Below are 25,776 nucleotides of genomic sequence, written 5' to 3'. Positions count from 1 at the left end.
TGAGATGGGAGTTATATCACATCCATATTCATATGAGATCATATACTATAATGAACCATGGCAGTAAGATCACAAGGGTAAGAATAAATTCCTTTAACTAGAAAGCTGGCATTCTGCTGGAATTTCACAACTATAGTTGTAGAAGTATATAACACTGGTCACATTCATATAAAAAACCTTCTGAGACATCACATAAGATTAAAAACCACATAAGATTAAAACACTATATTTATTTTTCTTTTTTTCTGAAACAAATAATTACAAAATCATGCCTTCCACCGTAGAGTGCATAAACAGATGAAAATCACTTAAGCATTTATTATAACGAAGATAATGAGGAAGGGGGAAGGAGACTGACACTTATAGTAACATCTCTGAAAAAGATAACTTCACAGTGATTCCTTAAATTATGTTTTAAATTAGGTCCATTTAGTCTTAGAAAATTTAAATTAGGTCCTCCATTTAGTAGAAACAAAAGTAAATCAAAATTTTTAAAAATACTTATGGTATCTTGTCTTACAGGGAAACTGCTATAGTATACATGAGAAGATGGAGATAAGAGGAAATTAAAAGAAAAACATCTAAGAAGTTACAAAATACTACTTGGTTGAGGTAGTAACCTTTTATGACATTCCATTCATTATAAAACCATTTATGCAAAAGACATGTTAATATATCAGAGTCAGTAAATATCTTACAAATACAATTATGGCCTATCAATAGGGCTCTCAAATTATTATAGGATCCACTATCACTTTTCTAATAGATATACCCAAGTATATCACTACTATTAGAGAGGCAGACTGATTCTTTTTGTACCAGGCAACTAGGCAGTGGAATGGCTTGGAGTCAGGAAGACTTGGGTTCACATTTGACCTCAGATACTTAATAAGTGTGTGACTCTAGTCACTTAACTTTAGTCTGCTTCACTTATCTCAACTAAAAATCGGAATAATAATAGGCACCTACCTCACAGCACTGTTGTAAGGATCAAATGAGACTATCTGTAAAGCACTTAGCAGGGTGCCTGGCACATAGTAGATGCTTAATAAATGCTTGTTCCCCTTCCCCTTCTTGTACTAAAGTGATTTGCTAACCAAAAGGACTTATTGTGCTCAAGATAAATATAAATGAATGAATAAATAATTTTTAAAAGCATTTATTAAACACTTAGTATGTGAAAAGTACTGTGTTAAACACTTGGGAAGGAAATAGAAAAGCAAGGTGGTCCCTGCTCCCAAAGAATTCACATTCTAATTGTCTAACAGACAAAACATATAGGAAACCTATGAGAAAATAATTACATATATGTGCATGTATATTTATGATAACATTATGTTTAAGAATAACACTGAAAGAACACCTAGTTTGATATTTAAAAAAAATAACTAGTTTTTTGAGGGTAGTTTCTAGGTTAAAAATGGTCATATTGGAGTTAACATAACTGTCACATTTAATAGCTACAATTGTGAGATGAGAGAGAATAGCTCTACACACTTTTCAAAATCCAGGTCTACATTATAAGACATACAAATTTCATTCAACCTGTAAAACTCAAGCAATCCTAAATACTGTAACAGAGATTAAATCTAACATGTCATACCAGTTTATGAAGCTAATGTTCTCACTCATTATAGGTAGACTACTCCTTGATAAACCAGTTTCAACTCTGATGCCAATAGCTCTCTTAAACATATCTAATAACGTTCACTAGATACCTGACCTCTGCGAATGCTATAATGAATATATACATACACACACACACACAAATATGTATGTATGTGTATATATACATACATATCTTAGTGCCAATTACCTTCTTCTTTGCATTTTAAAACTGTCCTTCCTCTGCTTTCGATTTGTATGCATGTGTGCACACAGACATGGAGCATTAAGATCTCTGAAGTATGATCTATTTATATTTAGGTCAAGGGTAACAGCTTTCAATTAATGATTAATAATAAAAATTAACTGGAAAATATTCAGGTACAAAAAGTATTTTGACTTCTGAGGTTTGCTCAGATATGCAATTGCATTTAGGTCAAAATAGAAAGCTGACCATTTGTTGTTCTCTCTCCCCTCCATCATGTGTATGTATGTACGTATGTATATGTATGTGTGTACATGCACACGTGTATATACATATGTGTTTAGACATGTAAATAATACAAATACGTGTGTGTGTACACACATGATTATAATAGACATGTTTATGGTAATTTTTACATTTATATTTTTCATAGTCTATTATCTATTAGAAAAGCATATATAATCAAAACATCACTTATGGAGAGCCAAACATAAAAGGCATATTCCTTTTAACTCTTTATAAACTTACTCAAAAGTTCATTAAACTAATAAATAGCTACTAAATTAATAAAAATCTTATAGTTATTAAGATTAATAATACATGGAACTTTACTATGTTCAATTAATTTGCAGGTTTTTTGATTTCCTAAAGCAGAGGACAGCATAAAAAGTTCTTTATATCAACTATTAATTTTACAAGGTAAAAACTATATAGCATCCTAGCCTTGTTTCTATGAGATGACTGCCTATAAGATGCACTCCAGGATTTCCACCCAAAAGGATAATAACAAAAGAATCAGGTATGATGCAGTAATTGCTCCTCTTTTCACACTTCAAAATGGGCTCCTGGAGCATAATATCATCCCTAACCAGCTGTTTTGTCTACAGCAAACTCTGCTTTTTCTGTCACCCACATGGCAATGGTTTGCCTCATGGTGGACAGATTTTCCTGGCGTGATTTTACATGACACACATAAATATTTTCATCATGCAATACCAAAGCTACTCCATCAAAATATCATTATCTAGATAGGCATTCTGAACATCTAAATGGGGTAATTCAAAATAACATAAATTTCTATCCAAATGGATTCCATATTTCCAACTGCAAGTAAGTAATCAACAAAGTCTTTTTTAATTAGAAAACAAAAGAGGTACGATGTGCTTCAATTATATGGGGACTAAGGGAAAAATATTCATAAATTTCTACTGAACAGTGAATGCCTAATAACAATGTTAAGAAAGCATGGATACAGTTTCTTTTGAAGTTATTCCTTACTAATCCAATAATAGTAGTTACATAGCACTTTAAAGTTTGCAAGAACTGCATATATTATTTCATTTGATCCTTACAACAACTGGTGAGGTAGGTGCTATTTATTTATTTATTTGTTTGTTTGTTTGTTTGTTTTTAGGCAATTGGGGTTAAGTGACTCACCCAGGGTCACACAGCTAGTAAGTGTCAAGTGTTTGGTCTGAGGCCACATTTGAACTCAGGTCCTCCTGACTTCAGGGCTGGTGCTCAATCCACTGTGCCACCTAGCTGTCTCTGTGGATGCTATTTATTATCTCCATTTTACAGGTGAGGACACCAAGACACAAAGAGGTTAGGTTCAAACAGTTTATAAGTGTCTGAGGCAGGATTTGAACTCAGATTTCCTGACCAAGTCTGGCAAAATGCCAACTGTGACACGGATAGTCTATTTTTAAAAATGTTTTCCCTCTTGATTACAAAGAAAAGTAAGCCAAAAGACATGTACCTTCCAAATCATTTGTAAGTTAATAGTAGAACTATAATGCAACTGGTAAATTATTTAAATACAAAAGAACTAGTTACTAGTTCTTTTTATTCATTTATTTGTTGTTTTTATTTATAAATTAGTGATACTTAGGAGCTTCTATTTTAAAGACAGAAATATGAATAAATTCTGGTTCTCTTTCTAAAACACTAAAAGACGGAAAATTTTTAAACAGATATATAGACGGCTCTCCTTACCAATTAATATACTGAAACGGAAACATACTATTCATATCAATGATCATGTTTCCTGATAAACCTTTCTAGCCTTCTGTCAACTTGGGGACACAGTTCAAGGAGAACTTCTGCAGTGTTGAGTATTGGAAAGCAGGCTGTACTCGAGGTCAGAAAGATTTGGACTCTAATCCCACCTCAAATATTTACTAGCTGTTTAAACATGGGTCAGTCATTAAAGCTAAGCCTCAGGGTCCTCATTTTTAAAATGAGGATAATAATGCCAATAATATCTAACTCACAGGGTTGTTGTGATCAAATGAGATAATATATGTAAAATTCTCTGCTCCTCTATACCTTTTTTGTTTTGTTATAGGCACCATTTTTGGACCTCTATTAAATAACAGTAGTAACAATGGACATCTTTGTTTTAACCCCCCTGACTTTAGTAGAAAAGTCTCTAGTGTTTTTCCATTACAGAGGATAGTTCTTGGTTTTTAATTGATAGTTTAAAAAGGTCAATTTATTCCAAAGCTTTCTAGTGTTTTTGTTTTTATTTCATTTTAAAAGACTGCATCTCCCTACTTAACCCAAGCTAAAAGTATAGACCTAATTCCACTAGTGAACAGCACAGGAGCTTTGCCCTGCTCTGTTTCTAACTTGGGCCAAGCTATCCTTCCTTATGCAACCTGGTGTCCTCTTTTCCCAGGGGCTTACCATACAGATGCTGAACTTAGTGTGGATACTTAATTGGCTTAGTCCATAGAAGCTAAGAAACCCTAAGTTCAAGAGAACTGTCAGCCCCATTCTCCTTAATAGCAGGGATGTTAGGTGTGTGCTATCATGCCTGAACTTTCTAGTGTTTTTAACATGTGTTATATTTTGTCAAAAGCTTTTTTTGCATCTATCCATAAAATCATGTGATTTTAACTGTTTTGTTGTTAACATGAGCTATCACATTTATAGTATATCCAAGGTTCAACTAAATCTGAATTACTAATATAAATCCAACTTTGTCATAGTTAATAATCTTTTGTATATATTGCTAGAGACTTATGATTATAGATGAGTAATTCACAACAAAAAAGAAAAAAAATTATTTAATAAGACCTTCTATGACTATTTCATAATTGGGCTAAATATCCCCAGACTACTAACTTTTATCACCCACTCTTTCTGATTGATCTCCATAATCTCCTTTGGCAGCTAGCCAGTAACCACACATAATCTTGTGCAAGAAGACAGATAGTACAAAAGACAATTAAAATAACAAAAAATTGTAAGATGGAAGGGGCAGCAGTAAAATTGAAAGAAGAAAACAAGTTAATAAAATAGAAACACTGGATGGTTTTTACCAAACAGGTCAAAGCATGTATTTCCCTTCTGAATCTTGTGTGTGTGTGTGTGTGTGTGTGTGTGTGTGTGTGTGTGTGTGTGTGTGTGTGTGTGTGTGTGTGTGTAAACAAAAACAGCATGTTGAAATGGAAAGAAAAGAAGATTGGGCTTCAGAGAACAGCTTTACAACTTGTAAGTTGTATGGCCATCATAAGTAATTTACCATTATTAAGCTTCTTTTTCCTTATCTTTAAAAGGATTTACCATCTTAAAAAAAAAAAAGGATTTACCACAGGCCCCTTCCCTCCTCATAAGGATTTTCTTTTCCCTTTTGGACCACCTTTATGATTTAATTTGTTGAGAAATTTCTACCACTGATGCAACACGAATAAAGTATTGTCTATAAAGTCAATCAATCAACAAGCATTTATTAAGTACCTATTAAGTACCTGGCTCCATGCCAGAACACTGAAGATACAAAGACAAAAATAAAACAGTCCCTTATCAGGGACATAATATGAATGTATATAATTATATGCAGAACATATACAAAATAAATTCTTGACCTCTCTGCAACACATTGCCCCCTCCCTGGATTTTCTTGACACTACTCTCTTGATTCTTCTCCCATTTCACTCTTTTTCAGATTACTTTTGTACTATTAATTCTAAATTGGGAGGGCTTCTATTTTCTCTCTATACCCAAAACAAAACTCATTTCCCTCCTCAAAACCTACCCCTCTACCAAACTTCCCTCTTACTACTTACTGCACATACTACCATTTGTCTAGCTAGCACCTAGTACAGTGCCTTGAACGTGGCAGAATTCTGGGGTTAACCTGTGGTCCATGAACTTGTTTTGTAACATTATGATTATTATGTTTCATTTTATCTGGCTCCCTTTGTCATTCTATATATTTCATTTTATAATTTAAAAAAATTATTCTGAGACAAGGGGTTTAAAAGTTTCACCTGACTAGGAGGATCATGAGAAAGAAAAATAAAAGGTCAAAAACCCCCTTGCATTAGATCCTTACTAAATATTTGCTGATGAATTGACTGGCTGATTAATTGATTAATGGAGATATAATGTTGTCCAATCATTCTGGAAAATAAATAGGAATTATACTATATGTTTTCACCAAGAGAACTCATTTTAAGGCATATAAATCAAAGAGATTAGAGAGAGAGAGAGAGAGAGAGAGAGAGAGAGAGAGAGAGAGAGAGAGAGAGAGAGAAAGCATCACATTTGCACCAAAACATTCATAGAAGCACTTTTTGTAATAGCAAAGATCTGGAAACAAAGTTTAAGGAATAGCTAAACAAACTATGGTACATGAATTTAATGAAATACAGAAAAATGAATAAGAAATAATATATATATAAATATATTATTCATAAGAAAAATGAATAACAAGAATTTTGAGAAGCATGTGAAGGAAAGATTGAGATGAATAGATACAAAGTGAATTAGGAACCATGAGAAAAAATAGACACAATAATTATAACAATGCAAATTTTTAAAATTTTTAAAACTCAAATTGATTGCTATGTAATTATGACATTTGGCTACAAATGCATCCCCCTATGTTCTTTGCAGAAATGGATAACTTAGGGTATGGATCAGTCTATATACTGTTAAGCTAAATTGATGTGATTAAGAATTAGCTTTGCTGAAATGCTTTCTCTCTCTCTCTCTCTCTCTCTCTCTCTCTCTGGCAAGGCAACTGGGGTTAAGTGATTTGCCCAGAGTCTCACAGGTAGTAAGTGTTAAGTGCCTGAGGCTGAATTTGAACTCAGGTCCTCCTGACTCCAGGGCTGGTGCTTTATCCACTGAGCCACCTTGCTGCCCCTCTTTTCTTTCTCTGTTACTTTGTTACAAGAGATAGTTTCAATTGTTGGGGCAGAGGAAAAGGGATATGCTCCAGTGAAAGGTGATATTGTAATAAAAATTTTAAAATAACAAAAGTATTTGTAATTTAAATAGGAAGGTTTAACATAGCTTATGTTTTAGCATTTTAGAAAACACATGCCTGCATAAGATTTAAAAAAAAATTCATATATATTCATATATATGGCAATTACATAACTTCAGTCAGCAAACAGAACTATTTTAAGACATTAACTTCTAGCACTTTCATTTACATATCATTGACTGTAGGATTACTTAAGAGGATAACAAAAGGAAAATGTACAAGGGAAAGCTAAAAAATGGCACTCAAGATTTGGCAAGAAAAAGAAAGCCTTTCCACAATTTTCTTAACTCCTGTGACTCTAACTAGATTTTTAAGATGAAGAGAAAATATCAATTTGAGAAATGTTTAAGCCAAAATATTCAAGTAACATTTTGAGTCTATATTACTTAAGGTACAGTTATCCCTTCCACAACAAAGAGTTTAGGGGAGCTGGGTGCCCCAGTGATTTGGAAAAACCATGTAAAATTTTCTGGCTCTCCCTTCATGTCAGAGGCCTGAATTATTATGATATTAAAAAATAAAAGATACTGATATTATGCAATATTACACATATATTTTATGTATTTCTGATTTTCTAAACTTTGTATCGTCTGTAAGCCTTTGCGTGTTGTCTTCAGCTTCTGCAAAACTCCCCCCAAATTTATTTTTTTATGATTACCTGCAACATATTGAAAATGTGATGGGAAAAGGTACAAAGTGGAAGGGATAACTGTAGTCCATATTCTCACATAACGTAGGATATGATATAAAAATTCTGGTTTTGAAGGTTCAAGTATAATATTAAATAGGTTTGTGGCTTACTGAATATATATTTCTGAAGTTTAATGGAAAGCAGAGAAAACTCAGGATGAAAACAGAAAGAAGACGATCATATGTATCACTGCCACAGCGGAACAATATGTTTTGTTGTTTGTTTTTGTTTTTTGCTAGGCAATGGGGTTAAATGACTTGCCCATGGTCACACAACTAATAAGTGTCAAGTGTCTGAATGTAGAAAAATACGGAAAAACTAGGATTTATGAAGGAAGAGATTATTTACCCTCAGAGAAATAGAGGAAGAATAAGTATAGTATGGTCTTACATAGATACATATGAATGAATATGTCCACAGATGAGGAAGATAACAGATATCTATGTATATGCATGTAAGTATATGTGTGTATACACATGTGTGTATATATGTATATATGCATATTTTGTATATGCACATGCATGTATATTTATGTGTATATGTGTGCATATTTGTGTACATGTGTATACACACATGCATCATGCATACATCATGCATGTATAGATAGCTGCACTGAATTGCAGCCTTCTTGGGGGAAGAGGGGAAAAAAGAACAAAGTAAAAAGTGCACAGCACAGAACAAAAGAAAATTTACAAGGAAGCAAAGAAAAGATGGACAGCTCTGAACACAATGTGTAGTATTTATTACACAGGCTTTCTTGAAATGGAAATCTACTGTTGTAGATTTTGAATCCTCTTTTACATCCTGCTGTACACACGACAATGCTTTTTTTCTTTTCTTATTTAAATTTTTTTAATATTTAAGTTTATAATATGTTTCCTTTTTTCTTTTCTTATTGTGTATTTAAGTTTTAGCATATAAGTTTAAAATAAAAAAATTTTTTGAAAAAATTTTTAAAAAAATAAAATGCTAAGCAATCTAATAAAGAGAAAAAAACCTAATAGAACAGGCTTTTTTTAAATGCAGCAATCCATTCAAATGAACCATCTCTCTGCAGAGCAATACTATTCAGCGGGTCCCGCTGTGATTCTGAAGTTTTTAGAGCTAAATCAAAGATAATTGGACTTCTGAGTATCTTTACATTATAGTTGGGTAAAGGGTCTCACATCATTTACATTAACAATAAATACTGCTTTTTATGTTTTAAAATTTATGATGCCTTTTTGATACACAAGGAAGTACAACAATTACATAGTAGTTTATAGATGAGTGGATTTTCTTTGTCTATAACAAGCATTTTACATCACCCATTAAACCTTACAAATAAAAGAAAGACAATAGCTAACACTAGAGATTCTATGATGATCAAGGTATTTTCTAACTTATTTATTAATAAAATGAGATTCTTTAAAAGAGTATGATCTTATTACTTTTATTAATAACATTATGCAATGTAAGAAACTGCTATCTTTCATAACTATGTAAAAATATTTTGTTTATTTGGGATCATTAAATACACCGGCTAAATTCATATACTTCCATCATTTTACAAACTAACAGTTTTCATTTAACATTTCTTCACTTTTTCAAAAATTTCTAGCTTATATTTTAGTTTAGTGTGTATATTTTAAATACTTTACATTTTTATTTGTTATATAATTGCAACAGAATCCACGTTAACAAGTTTGCAGGTCTGAATATACACGAGAATCATTAGCATGAAAATAAAAATTAGAAAAAATAATTTTCAAAAGTAGAAAAAATAACCTTGTAAAATAGTATCAAAGATATGTTCTGCTCAGTTACCAAACAGTTATAACATTTAACAGAATTCAAATCCTGATTCTGATCCTTATTACCTAGGCAATCTTAGGAAAAGACATTTAGTTTCTCTGAGCCTCATTTTCCCCATCTGAAAAATATGGTAGTTGGAAGGAATACTCTCTACAGCCCTTTATAGTTTCAAATCTGTGATCTTACAAATTCCAAAGTTAAACAACTGATAAGTCAGAGAGAGGGAAGCACTAGCAACATAACATATAAAAAGTGAGCTTAATTTCTGCACAAAAATAATAATTTACCATATAGGTAGAGTTATTGAATAAAGTTTCTGTTTTTCATTAAGGTCTAAGACATCTCTATGCTGACATGACAAACTGATTTATGAAGAAAGTGTACAACATCCTTTTGCATCTATTCCTTTCTCCATTCACAAGAATCTATCCCTCATGTCCATGTCTTTGCAGAGGTTATCCTCAGTAACAAAAACTAACTCCCTCCACCTCTTAAAGCCAATACCTCACTTCAAAGCTTATCTTAGGTGGTACCTCCTAGTCAATAATTTTCCTGATCACTCCAGTTATTAGTGCTGTATCCTCCTAAAATTACCTTATATTTGTTTTTCTGTGTGTATGTTCTGTACACCCAATACGATATAGCTCCTTCATGGCATGGAGTATTTCATTTTTGTCTTTTTATTACTCAGCACCTCATTTACTGAGAGTTTTCAAGTCAATAATCATTTCACAAGAATATTAATAACTAAGACCCTATATGCCTTTCTTACATACATAAAACAAATGAGAATATATACATGTATTGAATGTATCTTTCAAGAAAAAAATGAGAAAGGAACAGGAATGATTTAGCCAACTATATCCTACAGCTTTCTATATTTTACAGTCACACAACTGACTAAAAAGACGCAAAAAATATACAATCCACTGTGCTTATTCTTGTTGACATTTCATTTAGTAGAACAAAAAACTGCCTTAATAATTCTCCTACAATAAGGTGTGGGCCTTATTTATTACTCCCATACTTAATTCTGTAAAAGATATGAGATAACTTTATTCAGCATCAAAGTGGAAGAGGGATTTTTTACACATGATGAGGTTCTCAGGATAAGCATAGTCAGAGTGCTAAATATAACTGTATCACTGCAAAACCTCCCAAATGAGACCTACAATTTCATTTAGTTTGTCTCTCCAAATATATAAAATCAACTAGATGAAGATTGCCCATTTCCCACCCCAAGAAATCCAGCTGGACAATCTTTAGAACTTGTCCATCAAAGTACATGCATAATGATCTGGGCCAAGAATAGAACAATTTGAGGAGGGCAGGTTACCTTGATGTTGGGAAATTATGTAAGTTTTATAATGACAGCAGGCATCTCCTTGAAAGAAGGCTAGGCCAATGCACAGGAAGAAAGTAGGCAAGAGCAGGCTGTAACACATCAATAATTTCAGAAGATGTCATATAAAGAGTATTTTCAGATAAGTATGACTGGAAAATAAAGTGGGCTGGTTACATAACAAGAGCTACATACCCATGGACAACCAGATTAACATACAATTTGAAGGGAAATAAAAGTCCCCAGAATGTTGGCTGTATCTCTGCAGAGAAGTAATGGTAATGTACCATCAAGAGACCTACAGGATAAGAGAGCGTGATTGGGCTATAAACTGCAACACTGGAAAGTTGCACATTATCCACATTAATAAAACCAAAGATACATCCAGGGATATGCCAACTCAAACAAGGTCATAAGAGCTAATTATTAAATTTTCAATGTGAGCATTTATTACTTGGAAATTAGCAGCAGTGATCAATCAAGAATTGATTTGTTTTGTTGATTGTTGACTGTACTTAATAGTACTGATGAAAATTAAAATATGTTGTGTAGATTTTCCCCCCAGAGAGCTCGTTGTTAAAGATTTACCAGCACATTACTAGATACATCAAACTATTATGTGTCAAATAGACATTGCTAGGCAATAGGGTTCCTAGACATAATGAAACAACGTCTTCTCTCAAGGAATTTATATTCCATTGAGGGAGACAACATGTACATATATAAGCAGATACAACATAATTTAGAGAACGATGGGAAGGAACCGGGTGAAAGAACTTGAGTTTGAAACCCAAGCGAGAGAGGTAGAAGAAAAATTGGGAAGAGAAATGAGAGAGATGCAAGAAAATTATGAAAAACAACTCAGAAGCTTGGTAAAGAGGACACAAAAAAATACTGAAGAAACGGATTAAAAAAACAGATTAGGCCAAATGGTAAAGGAGGTTCAAAAAGCCAATGAGGAGAGGAATGTCTTAAAAAATAGAATTGGCCAAATGGAAGAAGAGGCACAAAAATTCACTAAAGGAAAAAACTTCTTAAAAAGTAGAACTGGCCAAATGGAAAAAGAAGTATAAAAGCTCACTGAAGAAAATAATTCCTTAAAAATTAGACTTGAACAAATTAGACTTGAACTAATGACTTTATGAGAAATCAATAAACAATAAAATAAAACCAAAAGAATGAAAAAATAGAAGACAATGTGAAATATCTCACAGGAAAAACAACAGACCTGGAAAACAGATCCAGGAGGGATAATTTAAAAATTATTGAACTACCTGAAAGCCATGATAAAAAAAAAAGCCTAGACATCACCTTTCAAGAAATTATCAAGGATAATTGCCCTGATATTCTGAACCAGAGGGTAAAATGGAAATCGAAAGAATCCACCAATCACCTCCTGAAAGAGATCCCAAAATGAAAACTCCCAGGAATATTACACCCAAATTGCAGATCTCCCAGGTCAAAAACAAAATACTGCAAGCAGCCAGAAAGAAACAATTCAAGTAACATGGAGCCATAGTCAGGATAACACAAGATTTTAACAGCTTCTACAATAAAGGATCAAAGGGCTTGGAATATGATATTCTGGAGGGCAAAGGACCTAGGATTACAACCAAGAATCACCTACCCAGCAAAACTTCAGGGGGGAAAAAATGGACATTCCATGAAACAGAAGGCTTTCAAGCATTCTTGATGAAATGACCAGAACTGAATGGAAAATTTGACTTTAAAAGGTGAACAGAAAGGGAAATCATAAGGGACTTAATAAGGTTAAACTGCATACATTCCTACATGGAAAGATGATACTTGTAACTCATAGGAGCCTTCTCATTATTCGGGCAGAAGGAGTATATATAGACAGGGGGCACAGGTGTCAGCTGAATACGAAGGGATGATATCGAAAAATATGAAATTAAGAGGTGAGAGAGGAATGTACTGGGAGAAAGGGAAAGGGAGAGGTAGAATGGGGTAAAATAGTCTCACATAAAAGAGGCAGGAAAAAGTTTTTATAAGGGACAAGAAGATGGGGGAGGTGGGAAGGGGAGTGAGTGAACCTTACTCTCATCAGAATTGGCTCAAAGAGAGGATAACATACCCACTCAATTGGGTATAGAAATCTATCTTATCCTACAGGAAAGTAGGAGGGGAAGAGATGGTGGGGTGGGTATGACAGAAGGGAGTGCAGATTGGGGGAGGGGTAGTCACAAGCAAAATACTTTTGAGGAGGGACAGGGTGAAAGGAGAGACAGAATATAATAAATGGGGGTAGGGAGAACAGGATGAAAGGAAATACATTTAGCAACAGTAACTGTGAAAACAATTCTGAAGCAAGTTCCTCTGATAAAAGACTCATTTCTAAAACATATAGAGAACTGGGTCAAATGTATAAAAATGAGAGCCATTCCCCAAATGATAAATGATCGAATGACATGAACAATTTTTAGATGAAGTAACCAAAGCTATCTATGGCCATATGAAAAAATGCTCTAACTCACTACTGATTGGAAAAATGCCAATTAAAACAATTCTGAGGTACTGCCTCAAACTTATTAGATTGGCTAATAGGACAGAAAAGGCAAATGACAAATGGTGCAGGGAATGTAAGCAAAGTGGGACATTGATGCACTGTTGGTGGAGTTATAAACTGATTCAAACATTTTGTAGAGCAATCTGGAACTATGCCAAACTGTGTATACCCTTTGGTCAAATAATACCACTACTAGATATGTACTCCAAAGAGACCATAAAGAAGGGAAAAAGACCCACATGTACAAAAATATTTATAACAGTTCTTTTCATGGAGACAAAGAATTGGAAATCGAGGGGATGTCCATTAATTGGGGAATGGCTAAACAAGTTGTGGTATGTGAACGTAATGGAATACTACTGTGCTATAAGAAATGATGAGCAGACTTCAGAAAAACCTGGAAAGACGTACATGAACTGATGCAAAGTGAAATGTACTATGTTCAAAGTAAAAGTAATATTGTAAGATGATCAGTTGTGAATGACTTAGCTATTCTCAGCAATACAATGATCTAAGACAACTCTGGACTTATGATGAAAAATGCTTTCCATCCCCAGGGAAAGAACCAATGGTGTCTGAATAGAGACTGAAGCATATTTTTTTTACTTTCATCATTTTTCTTGAGTTTTTTTTTCTGGTCTATGTATTCTTTTACAACATGATTATTATGGAAATGTTTTGCATAACTACACAAATATAACCTATACTGAATTGCTTGCCTCCTCAATGGGGGAGTGGGGGAGAGGAGAAAGGAGGAAGGGAGAGAATTTGGAACTCAAAGTTTTAAAAATAAATGTTAAAAGTTATTTTTACATGCAACTGGGAAAAATTAAAATACTAAATAATTTTTTTAAAAGTTATTAAAATATTCCCAGCACATAATATCCTATAAACAGTAGTCACTGAACAAATGAATGAGCTGAGCAAGCTGACTAAATGTATTTTTTATTATGATTGCCTTTAATCATATCTGAAGTACAACTTTTTAAAAGACTGAATGCCAAAGTTGCTACAGGAATACTGAAGGACAGATGTTGTCCCAACTGTCCCTTTTCAAAAAAGGGAAAACATTAAAAAACAAACAAAACAAACAAAATCTGGAGAAATGGTAGCCATCTAAAAAAGAACTGGTGATCTGAAAGAACTGGTACAGATTTACCAAAAACAAGTTTGCTCACTGGGTTACATGAATGGTAGAGAGGGGAATAAATTAAGGCATAAATGAGCATTTATTAAGTGCTTACTACATGCAAAGACTGTGCTGAATGCTAGGGATAGAAACAGAAAAGTAGGAAGGACCTTGGCTGTAGGCATTCACATTCTAATGTTTTTACCCCAAATTTCAGTCAATAAACATTCCTATAGACTATTGTATCATTATTATGTAGATATTATATTATACATTATAATATATAGATATATTATATTATTATTATACAGACTATATAGACTACAAAGACCTCACAGTGTTTGGTGGTGGGCAGGGGAAGTATTGGGGGGAGGAAACAAAGTGTAAAAAAATACTATGTACAAACAATCTGTTTAAAGGTAAAACAGGAAATAACCAACAAAGGGAAGGCACTAGAATTAAGAGAGATTGGAAAAGGCTTCCTATAGAGGTGAGATTTTATTTTGGACTTTAAGAAAGTCAGGGAAGCCAGGAGGTACAGATAAGGAGGGAGAGCATTAGGAGTGTCTTGTTCAAGAGATATTCAAGGAGGAAAAAGTGTCTTATCAGACTATACATTAACAAATACTTTTAATCTATAATTTATCAAAAACAAGTAACTGAGATGGTATTGCGGGAGGTCTGTCTTTCCAACTGTTTGCTTGATTCACCTGCAGGTGACACCCTTGAGCTTATTCAAACCACCTTCGTACAATAAACAATTAATATTTCTTTCTAATATACTTAACTATGATCTTGATTAATGGTTTCAGCTAAAGCACAATTAATTTACCTGACATAATTTATACATTAAATCTTTCAGTTTGTATTTGAATTCACAAAATGTAAAAATGCAAACTCATGAAGCTCACATAAACAAAAGTTACTACTAATTTAGATAAAATTTTTAAAGTTTAAAATAAGTGGAAAAGTATAATCAAGAAAAATAATTTTGGAGTAAACACGGGAATTACAAAACTGGTCTTTGTCATTCTGTAAACTAAACTAGATATATTTCACAAAATGTGAGATTTGGAAGGGACTTTGAGAGCCATGCAGTCCAATCCATACAAGAAGGAAAATGTACTCATTCAACTTCTACTTCTATACCTCCAAAGAACCTACTATTACTTTAGGCAGGCCACTCCATTTACGAAACCCTCTCATTGTTAAGCTTAAATACACCTCTTTTCAACTTCTACCAATTGCTCCAGGGTCTGTCCTGTGAGATGAAACACAACAGCTCTAATCCTTCCTATAAGTCTACTTAATACTTGAAAACAGGAGTGCTTGTCCCTCAGTCATCTCTTCTCCATAATAAATATACCCAGTTCTTTCAACTGATTCTCAGGTCACAGACTTTAGGCTCTTCACTACGCTGACAGCTTTCATCTAGACCTGTAGTTTTCAAACTTTTTGGTCTCAGAACCTCTTTACACTCTTTCTTTCAGGAGGTAACTGGTGGATTCTTTTAATTTCTATTTTGCTCTCTAAGTATAGACAGTTTTCCTTTATAATTTCTTGAAATATGATGTGTAGGCTCTTTTTTTTCGTGGCTTTCAGATAGTCCTGTGATTCTTAAATTATTTTTCCTTATTCTTTTTTCCAGGTCAGTTATTTTTTTCTATAAGATACTTAATATTTTCTTCTACTTTTTTTTTCAGTCTTCTGACTTTGTCTTATTGTTTCCTGATGTTTCATAGAGTCATTAGTTCTACCTGGTCAATTCTAATTTTTAAAGTTATTCTCTTCAGTGAGGTTTTGTATCTCTTTTTTACCAAGCTGTTAATTCTCTTTACAAAAAATTTTTTTTTGCATAGCTCTCATTTCTTTTCTGAATTATTCCTCTAGTGATCTTATTGGATTTAAAAAAAATCTGTCCTTTTTAAAAAACATTTTTCTTTAATTCTCCTAGGAATTCTTGTTGGGCTTATACCTAATTTAAAATTTTTCTCGCAACTTTGCTCTGAAGATAATTTTCAAGTCATTTTTCTTCTGTGTTTGTATCCTGAGCTTCCCTGTTGCCACAGTAATTTTTTATGGTTGGGTTCTTTTTCTGTTTGCTTGTTTTTCCAGTCTACTTTGGACTTTATGTTAGTGTTGGGCTCTGCTTACTTCTAGGAGTGAAGAGGAGAAATGGGAGATGAATGCCTGGCATGAGCTTCTGTCCTTTTCTGTCCTACTGATTTCATGGCTTAGTATGTGAGTCTATCAAGTTTCCAGTGTTTCCAAAGCAGAATAATCTGGGGAGAGATCTGTTCCTTGCTCCTTACAAAGGCAGGGTCCTTGCTCCATCTCAACCACTCCTCTCTGCCCTGGAACTGTGACCCAGGACTGGGTAGTGAGCTGCCAAATGGTATCCATTCTTGCTCCCAGCATTGACACAGGGGTCCCTTGGGATCTCTTTCTGCCCAAGTGTTTCTTGCCCTAGTGTTCAGCCCCATTAAACATCCTGGGTATTGAATGCTTCCTTCCAGCACTCATTGCTATACCATGCTCCTGCTCAGCCCCCTTTTGCCCTCAACTGTCCACAGACTTCTCTTTCTTCCTAAGCTTCTCTGGCCTGTAAAAGTGACTCACTGGGACTTATTTTTGGCTTTCCTGATCAGAATTCGGTCTGGCACACTTTCTATGACACACTCAAGGAGCTAAGGAAAAAAATACTCTAGCTTGACTCAACGTCTCACGCTCCCCCTGCTCCCCCCCGCCCCCATTCAATCTGTTTCAGAATATTATTTTTGGCTGAAATATATGACGAAAATATGGTTTCACACTAATACACAGTTGGAAAAGGGAAGATTATTTTAATAGGCAAATAACACTTTAGTAGCATTATTAGTTTTTACCTCATGGAGACCCTTTTAGTGATTCCCAGTGGCCTGTAGACCAGATGCTGACTACTGCTAGCTAACCACCATTTTATATGTGTAAAGTTGATTTTCTGTACACGTCTCTTCGTCTTATTATTATCAGGACAATTTTTTAGCTCAAGAGTTAACAAACTGGCCTGAGGACCAAAACCTGTTTTTTACATTTTAAAATACAATAAAAACTTTATTTTGAAATAAAGCCTACAAAAACAGCCTTCAGGAAGCATTTGGCCCTCGGCCATACATTGCAGACTTCTCCTTTAGCCTGTCAAGATTCTTCATCACCAAGATGTTAGCTTTATGTTATCTGGAAGTTTGATGAGTATGCCAACAATGTCTCCATCAAGCTCACTGGTGAAAATGTCAGAAAGCACAGAACTAATCACAAATCCCTGGGGGACTCCACTGGAGGCCTCTTACCACAATGACACTGAATCATTAACAACTACTCTGCATCTGGCCAGTTCTGAAAACTATCTGATTATATCATCATCCAATTAATATCTCATCATAATCTCCACAGGAATACTATATTTTACACCCCTCCTATCACTCCTTCTCTGATGTTTCATTAGTACTTACACATGAGTTGTAACATTCAATATCTTATAAACTGGCTCGTATTTATCCCCCAAGTTGCTATCTAGCTGTATTTCTTGGATCTAGAGTTAAAAGCATAAGCCAGCAGTGGGGACCCGTGGGCCTCCAGGTCATATGTGGCCTTCCAGTTCCTCAAGAACAACCCTTTGACTGAATCTAAACTTCACAGAACAAATCCCCTTAATAAAAGGATTTGTTTTGTAAAACTTGGACTCAGTCAAAAGGCCACACCCAAGGACCTAGAAGGCCACAGGTTCTCCACCCCTGACAGAAGCTCTTTGAAGGGAGGTCTTATCTTCTACTTCTTTTAATACAAGTCCTGAATGAATGTATGAATCTTTGAAAATTTTTTACTATTTGGATGGATATGCTTCTATTAAGCCTATGGGAAACTATTTAAGATAAAAGTATACTCCTTTCAAAGAACTATATATTTCCTACTTCTGATGATGATTCCTAATGGTCTCATAACAACAACTTCTTCTCTTACTATTTCAAATAAAATAAGAAAAAGCAAATAGTAATAAAAACACAACTGGTCACTGTAGATTACAATGTGTCTTAGACACACACAGTTGGAATTCAGCAATATGTTCAAAGTACAACAAAAATATGAGCTAGATCTGTATGGATGAAGAAACAAACAGTGAGAGCTGTGTCATATAGTTAATGGAAATTACAGCAATCAAAAATTTTTTAAAGCACCAATATATTTAGGATTTACCTGATATATTTCATAGGTACCAATACTGGCCTTTCTTTGCATCATATTTATACAATTAAAAAAGTAATATACTCTTAAAAAGATTCATATTAACTTAACATACCTGTGTTCGCAAGATTTCACCTTTGGACAACTGCATGTCACCAGTCAGCTCTTTCACCGTGATGCCCAACGGCTCCAGACGCTTGCTGAAGTAATTTGTCATTTCAGCTGCCAAAGCCTTCATTGGAGCAACATACACTATCTGTATGAAAAGGACACCAGCTTGATAAATGAGCTAAAGCCACAACATTATTTGTTTCACAGCAACCAATACAAATACAATGTATTGTGAAATACGATGCTAGGCCCTTCAAGTGAAAAATCTTAATAGTGATATATATGAAAAGTAGTTATCTTTGTTGGATAAGTGTGCAGCTGTTTAGAGGACAATGGATTTTGTTTATACAGCCTCATCACTTTGAAAATTGGTCCTGTTTCAAAGCTAAATGTATTTTCATAGCTTTTCACATGTGTAATAAGATTTTTCAGAACACAGATAGGGACTGGTTTAATCTCAATGAACTAAATTAAGCAGCATTGTTTCTGTGACTTCAGCAAGTACAAAATCCTTGAAAACTTCTGCATTTCATAAAATGCATATAACTATAATGGGTTTTATCTTACAATTTCAAAAGTTGTTCTCAGGTTCATTAATTTCCTACCTTAAACTCATCCTTTCTGATAACACCTTGCTGAACATGTTGTCGAATTTCATGCAAGACTGTAAGCATGGCAATGTTAGTCTTTCCAGCTCCAGTGGGTGCACAAATCAGCATGTTTTCATTTGTGTTGTAGGCTGTCTCAAATACTATTGACTGGATTCGGTTGAGTCTTTTCACTCCCTTAAAAGCCAGCTGGCCAATCTGAATAAAGATATGCCCCCCCCACCCCAAATCAACATGATTATTTCAAATATAGCACTAAAGAATTAGACATACACATTTGACTCCTTTTTATCAAAATATCATCACTGCTTGCTCAGTCTATCAGCAGCCTACTATATTTAACTTGAGGTAGTGCACTTCAGGAAGCCAGGAAAATAGTTTACAGCTATGAAATACTGTTAAATATATTTATGAATTGCCTTTCATTAAATTTGAAAATTCACCAGTAGCAGAGTCTCGATCCCAACATGCTTGTATGAATTCTAAGCACATCACTGGTGAGAAATTTAAGAAATAAACAAAAAGATTCCCCTGTGAAATTACCATTGGGTCAAAACCAAATTGCAAAGTTCTTAAACATGTTCTTCTAAAATGATATCCTCTTTTCTATTTTTTTTTTTAAGAAGAAAAACAATCAAGTGCAGGGTACACAAATCTATCAGCACCTTATTATATTTAAGGTGAAGTGGTTTGGGAAGTTTAGAAAGCTGGCAAAATCATTTGCAACTATTACATATTTAAAATACATTGATGAACTGCCCTTCATTAATTTTGAGAACTTTAATTTAGTCCTTTAGTGATTATATTAAATGAAATAAAAATTTGTGAAACTGGGACTTTGAAGGGAACTTTAAAAAATAATCAGAATTCAAAGAGAATTTTTTTAAAGAACCAAGTTCATAACATGCTACAATAAGATGTCAGGCAGCAAAATGTTCACAATAATTCATGGTGCAACAGAGCAAATTAATGTTAAAGATATCACAGAAAAATAATGTTGAAGATGCTCATGATAACACAGGATATTATTTTCTCCAAAAGGGTAACTTCCATAACATCACTTATTAATTGTGTAGAAAACAGATGTGGACAAAAAAGGCATGGCATAAGGACTGGTGAGGAACATGCTGCTAAATTATCTTCTCATTTCACCCCTTTGTTCATGTCATTCTGCTTCTCAAACAACTTCAACCTTCCCCTATCATGCAGAGGTTCTCAAAGTGGGCAATACTGCCCCGTAGGGTGCACTGGAATGGTCCAGGAGGACAGAAGTAGCCTTGGGTGCAAATAGGAGGCTTTGAATAAAAATAAGAGGGTGGTGGAAGCATAAGGAAAGAAAAAATTTTGAAAAACAATTTGTACATGTTTCATCTATTGTGTAACAGAGTTAAAGTCATAGTGATTCCATTATTTTCCAAATAAAAACACAAAATGCAAGTTACAACTAATCAGTGATCAAGGCCCACTGAGAGGTCTTAACAAGCAAATGTTGGCAGGCAAGCATGTCATGCATTGTCTGGAAGTCCAGCACGCATCGACAGGAGCATGTGCATGTAATGACTTGTTTACAACATGATACTATACAGTTACATGATACGATATTGTGTCATCAAAATTTCAATGCAGGAAAATTCCACAAATATAATAAATTATTAAATTTAAGATGCATCATTTTTTAAAAAAATACTTTATACTTTCTTGAAATGATGCAAATTTAAAAAAACCCAAAAAACAAAGGATTAAAGAAAAGAGATTTCCAGTGGGGTGTTGAGTAAATTTTTATTTTAAAGGGGACAGTAGGTCAAATAAGTCTGGGAACCTCTGCCCTATAGGATAAAATATTAATTCCATGGACAGATATTTAAGGACCACAATATGGATCCAATCTACCTGATGGGTTAAATAACTTTCAATTAGTACACCACTAAGTATCTGAGAGGTGATGTGAACCCAGGTTTCTTGACTCTAAATCCAGCATTCAACTCATTATTTCATGCTGCCTCTCATTTATATTATAAATAATAACTTTTAATAATTTGAAATTTCTTTACATACAACAACCAAGTGAATTATCTTGTGCAAGTATTTTATCGCCAATTACAGATGAAGAAACTAAGGCCCAGAATGGGAGAATGACAGCCAAAGTCACACAGTTAATAAGGGTCAACGTTAGGTGCTCTTTGCATTACACTACACATCTCTCTGTAGACAATGGCACTTTTTCTTTTCATTTGTTTTAGCTAGTATTTTATAAAATTATGACTTAAAATAGCTGAATTTATGCAACATTAAAAAAGCAACAAGTTGAAAAATGATATATAAACATCTCATTCACATCTTAAATTGACAATTTTCTCATTAATCCATAACTGTGATCATTATGTGTAATCAGTGGGCATTCCAATGTGAATGCTTTCTGGTTCACATGAACTCTACTGTCGTAATTAAATATCTCCTGGATTCATTAAATACCTCTAAGACTTTAGACCGGTTTGGTGTTAAAAGCCACTCTGTCCAGCTTTTCTCAGCTGCCAACTTATTCCCACCCCAGTCATCAACGTTTTATTCTACATACATGAATTGTCTTTAATTAAAAGCTGTCCTTAGTTTTTCCTTTTAACCTTCAGATAGTCTTGCATAATGTTTATCTCTTCATGTAGGTAAAGTAAAAAGTAAGGGAAACCATTTCAAGGCATCATACTACCTCTGACAGCATGTAAAACTCAATAACTATTTTTCTGGAATCCTAACTTAATCAATAAATACTTCCACGTCTTTACCTTTTCGTTTCCTTTTTTGACAGGGAAAAATTATTCCACCTTTAAACCACGCCGTCTCCACTTTAGACTTCATTCCTACCTCCTCCCCACTGGAAAATTGGATTTGTCCCCGGAAGCACCTTAGGCTCTAATACATAGGGTTTTGCCTTACCTTGCCCAGATGCAAGTCTTTACCTAACTTCCTAGCAATCTCCAGGCCAATGCACACATATTTCTCCATCAGTACCAGGTAAGCAACTCTAAGGGTACTTTAAAAAGAATACAAATTGCTAATATGTTTCCACATGATGGAAAGTTTCCACATAGTGAGCTGTCCCCTCTTTCTCTCCCAGACATCATTTTTACTAGGAGGGTGGAGAATATGTTACCTATCAAATGCATTCATTCAACAAATATATGTTAAACAACTATGTGCAAGGCAAAATATGATTACTTTAGTCTTTTATGTACTATTCAAAGAATGTCTTATGCTGTTCATAAACCATCAATCTTTGTAATCATTAATCACAACATAAACCATACATTTATATTGCATACTTTCATAGAATACTTTCATGAAGTTAATAATATTTGTTGATCTCCCTGTGCAAGTAGAGGTAGACAAAGAGATAGATTACAAAAACAGTTCAGTTTTTGCCCTGAGGATTTAAAATCTAAGTCATAGCAAAGACCACACACAGATAAAGTGGTTCTCTTTCAGAGGTGTGAATGTATTTTATTTTCAACAGCCAGACTATTACAACAGTGATAATGGCCTTCCCATAGGGTAGGTGTCCTTAACTTTTTTTGTGTCAAAGGGATTCTTTGGTAGTCAGGTAAAAATCTATGAACCTCTTCTCAAAATGTTTTTAAATACATAAAATGAAATACATAGGATATAACTGATTAAAAAGAAGCCAATTATACTGAAATGTAGTTATCAAAAAAATTTTTTTTACTGGTCCATGGACCCTAGGTTAAGAACTCCTGCCATAGAAGAATAAGCTATTATGATTTAAGGTTGATTCAGCTCGTTTAATATTTCCAGTGTAGATACTCCTCTCACAGTTCCTGAGCAGATTTATCATCTAAGAATTTATGTACTTAGCTTTTCAACCTATCAAGTAACAAATCACAAATTCATTACCCCCAGCTTGAATAACTCCCCTTTTCAATTTTCCTAAAATTACTGCCCTTCAGGCTTAAAGGTATATTTCAATTTTGGTATTCTAGTTTTAGGGAACCAATCAAGTTTTAATCAAAACACGCTCTTCATGATGATCTAGACAAATCTCCTCTCAGCCTTCATCCTTCTTGAACATAGTCAAGTCTTTTTTCAGTTTATTCTCATATGGAAACTAAACTATCTTGCTTCCTTAATCTTTTTAATTTCCATTCTCCAGATCATTTCCAGATTATCTATAACTTTTCAAACGTGTGGCAGACAAAATTGTGTAGCTAACATAGCAATAAAATTATGCTCTTTCTTTTGTTCTAATATCCCTCACCCCTACCCAGGCAGATTCGCAACTCTTTTATATTTTAAGTCTTAAAGAAATTCTTGGAGCACCAAAGTTTAGATGACTTGTATCACATCATATACTATCTATCAGAAATAAGTAAATCCCAGGTTTATCCTGAGTCTGAGGCCAATCAAGAAGGATCTCCTGATTTATGTTTAGTATTGAGACTGATGATAGAGATTAGCACACTATGCAAATGGAAAGAACCTAATAGTGAAATCAGCCCAATCATGGAAGCAACAGTAATGCAGCAGAAAAACTCAAATAAAACAAAAAATTACAAACAAAAAATACTACTTAGTTGAGAAATAAAATTAAGAGCTAAGTTTTTAAAAATATAATTAAGCAGAAAAGTCATAATTAATTAATTTGATTTTCATTAAACCAATGAAAACCAAAAGTAAAATAATCATAGAAAATTCACAATAAATGAAGAGGAAATAATGGAAATTATTGGAAAATATTATACCCAATTACAAGGAATAAAACTGACAATTTAAATGAAATAAATACTTGAAAATATAAAATAACAATTTTAAAAGAAATAGATTTTTTTAAAAAATCTCAGAAACAGACATAACAGACATTAAACTCTCAGAGTAAAAAAGACCAGGCCCAGATGGACTTAAAAGCAAATTCTACTGAACATTCAAACTAAAATTAATTCCAAAGTTACATGAATTATTTGCAGAAATGGAGATAATAAGCACCTTAATCAGACTCTTTGGGGCTTGTAGCCTAAGTCAAGGAGAGACAATGTATATAAAAAATGGTATAAAGTAATATCATTATTTCTTAAAATATTAGCCCTAAGACTACAGCAATATAGCCAAAGGATATATTTATTATCACCAGTTCAATTCACGCCATGAAAATATGAATAGCTTAATATCAGAAAAAATATAAATATCAAAACAGAAACTTGCTGCCAATACCGCTGCCTGAATGGGAGGAAGATTACTCATTTTGTCCATACTTATTCCAGCAAAACCTTGGAGTTTCCATCAAACCAAAATGATGATCATGATATGAATGATAAAACTATTTTAAGTCCTTTCGTCCACTCCAGAACTCCACAGAGGGTAAGCCAGAAGTCCTGTACAGCAAAGCCAACTGACTGGCCACTTCACCCAAAAGATCAGCAGAGGGGTACAGCCTGGCTCTGGCAAACAGCCCTAATTCAAGATCTAAAACTAGAAAGATGAGTAAATCAAATAAAACACTAACTAGTATCAAAAAGTAACTGAAAATATAAAGACTCATCCACAAAAAGGTGATAGTAACCAAGTAACAATTGCAAGCAAAGACTCAAAGAAACCCTAGATTTCCCACAAGGATGACACAAATGTCTAGAAGGAAGGAAGCAAGTGATAAAAATAAAATAAAAGCTGTGAAGGAAAGAACTAAAAGAAGGTAAACAGCTCAGAAGAAAGTGGCAAACATTACCTAAAAAACACACTCTCTCAAAACTATGACAGACCAGTCAGAAATCAATGACTAAATGACACAGGCAAAAAAAGTATACACATTCATACACACACACACACACACACACACATACACACACACACACACACACACACACACACACACACACACACACACACACGCACGCGCGCACACACAAGACTGAAGGAAAAAAGGGAACGTAAGATATAGAATATTTCCAAAAAACTGAGATGGAAAATAAGTGGAGAGAGAAGTATTTTTGTTTTAAAAAAAAAAAAAGCATAGACACAATATTCAAGACTCTCCAAATGAAAAGCGTACAAATCTTTTGGAATCAGAGGCCAAAGTAAAGACAGAAAGAATCCACAAATAACCTGCTTAAAGAAACCCCAAAAGGAAGCAAACCAGTAATATCATAACCAAAACCTGGAGTTTCCATAAGAAAACAGATCTGGTAGTTTCTATAACAAACAAGAGGAGCTCTTAGAATACATTCCAAAAAGCAAATGAGATAATTTTATAAACTAAACT

At 33.9% G+C, this 25,776-nt stretch overlaps 1 protein-coding gene across 6 annotated transcripts in view; it reads right to left on the bottom strand.

The window, feature by feature from the left end:
* The window catches only part of ASCC3 (activating signal cointegrator 1 complex subunit 3), a 358,153-nt gene that overhangs the window by 269,715 nt on the left and 62,662 nt on the right, over nt 1-25,776 (bottom strand). For all 6 annotated transcript variants that reach the window (XR_002326776.2, XM_078155224.1, XM_020998271.2 and 3 more), the window contains 2 exons: nt 19,512-19,712; nt 18,911-19,051 (listed from right to left, as the gene is read on the bottom strand). Coding sequence is in view for 5 of the 6 variants with exons in the window: in XM_078155224.1 (XP_078011350.1) it covers nt 18,911-19,051; nt 19,512-19,712 (342 nt within the window). In the remaining variant the exon portion in view is untranslated. The remainder of the gene's footprint in view (nt 1-18,910; nt 19,052-19,511; nt 19,713-25,776) is intronic.

This window comes from Phascolarctos cinereus, unplaced genomic scaffold, assembly GCF_003287225.1.
Source record: "Phascolarctos cinereus isolate Bilbo 61053 unplaced genomic scaffold, phaCin_HiC Scaffold_5;HRSCAF=322, whole genome shotgun sequence".
NCBI classification, from domain to species: Eukaryota; Metazoa; Chordata; class Mammalia; order Diprotodontia; family Phascolarctidae; genus Phascolarctos; species Phascolarctos cinereus.
This window is presented reverse-complemented; position numbering and strand designations above follow the sequence as displayed.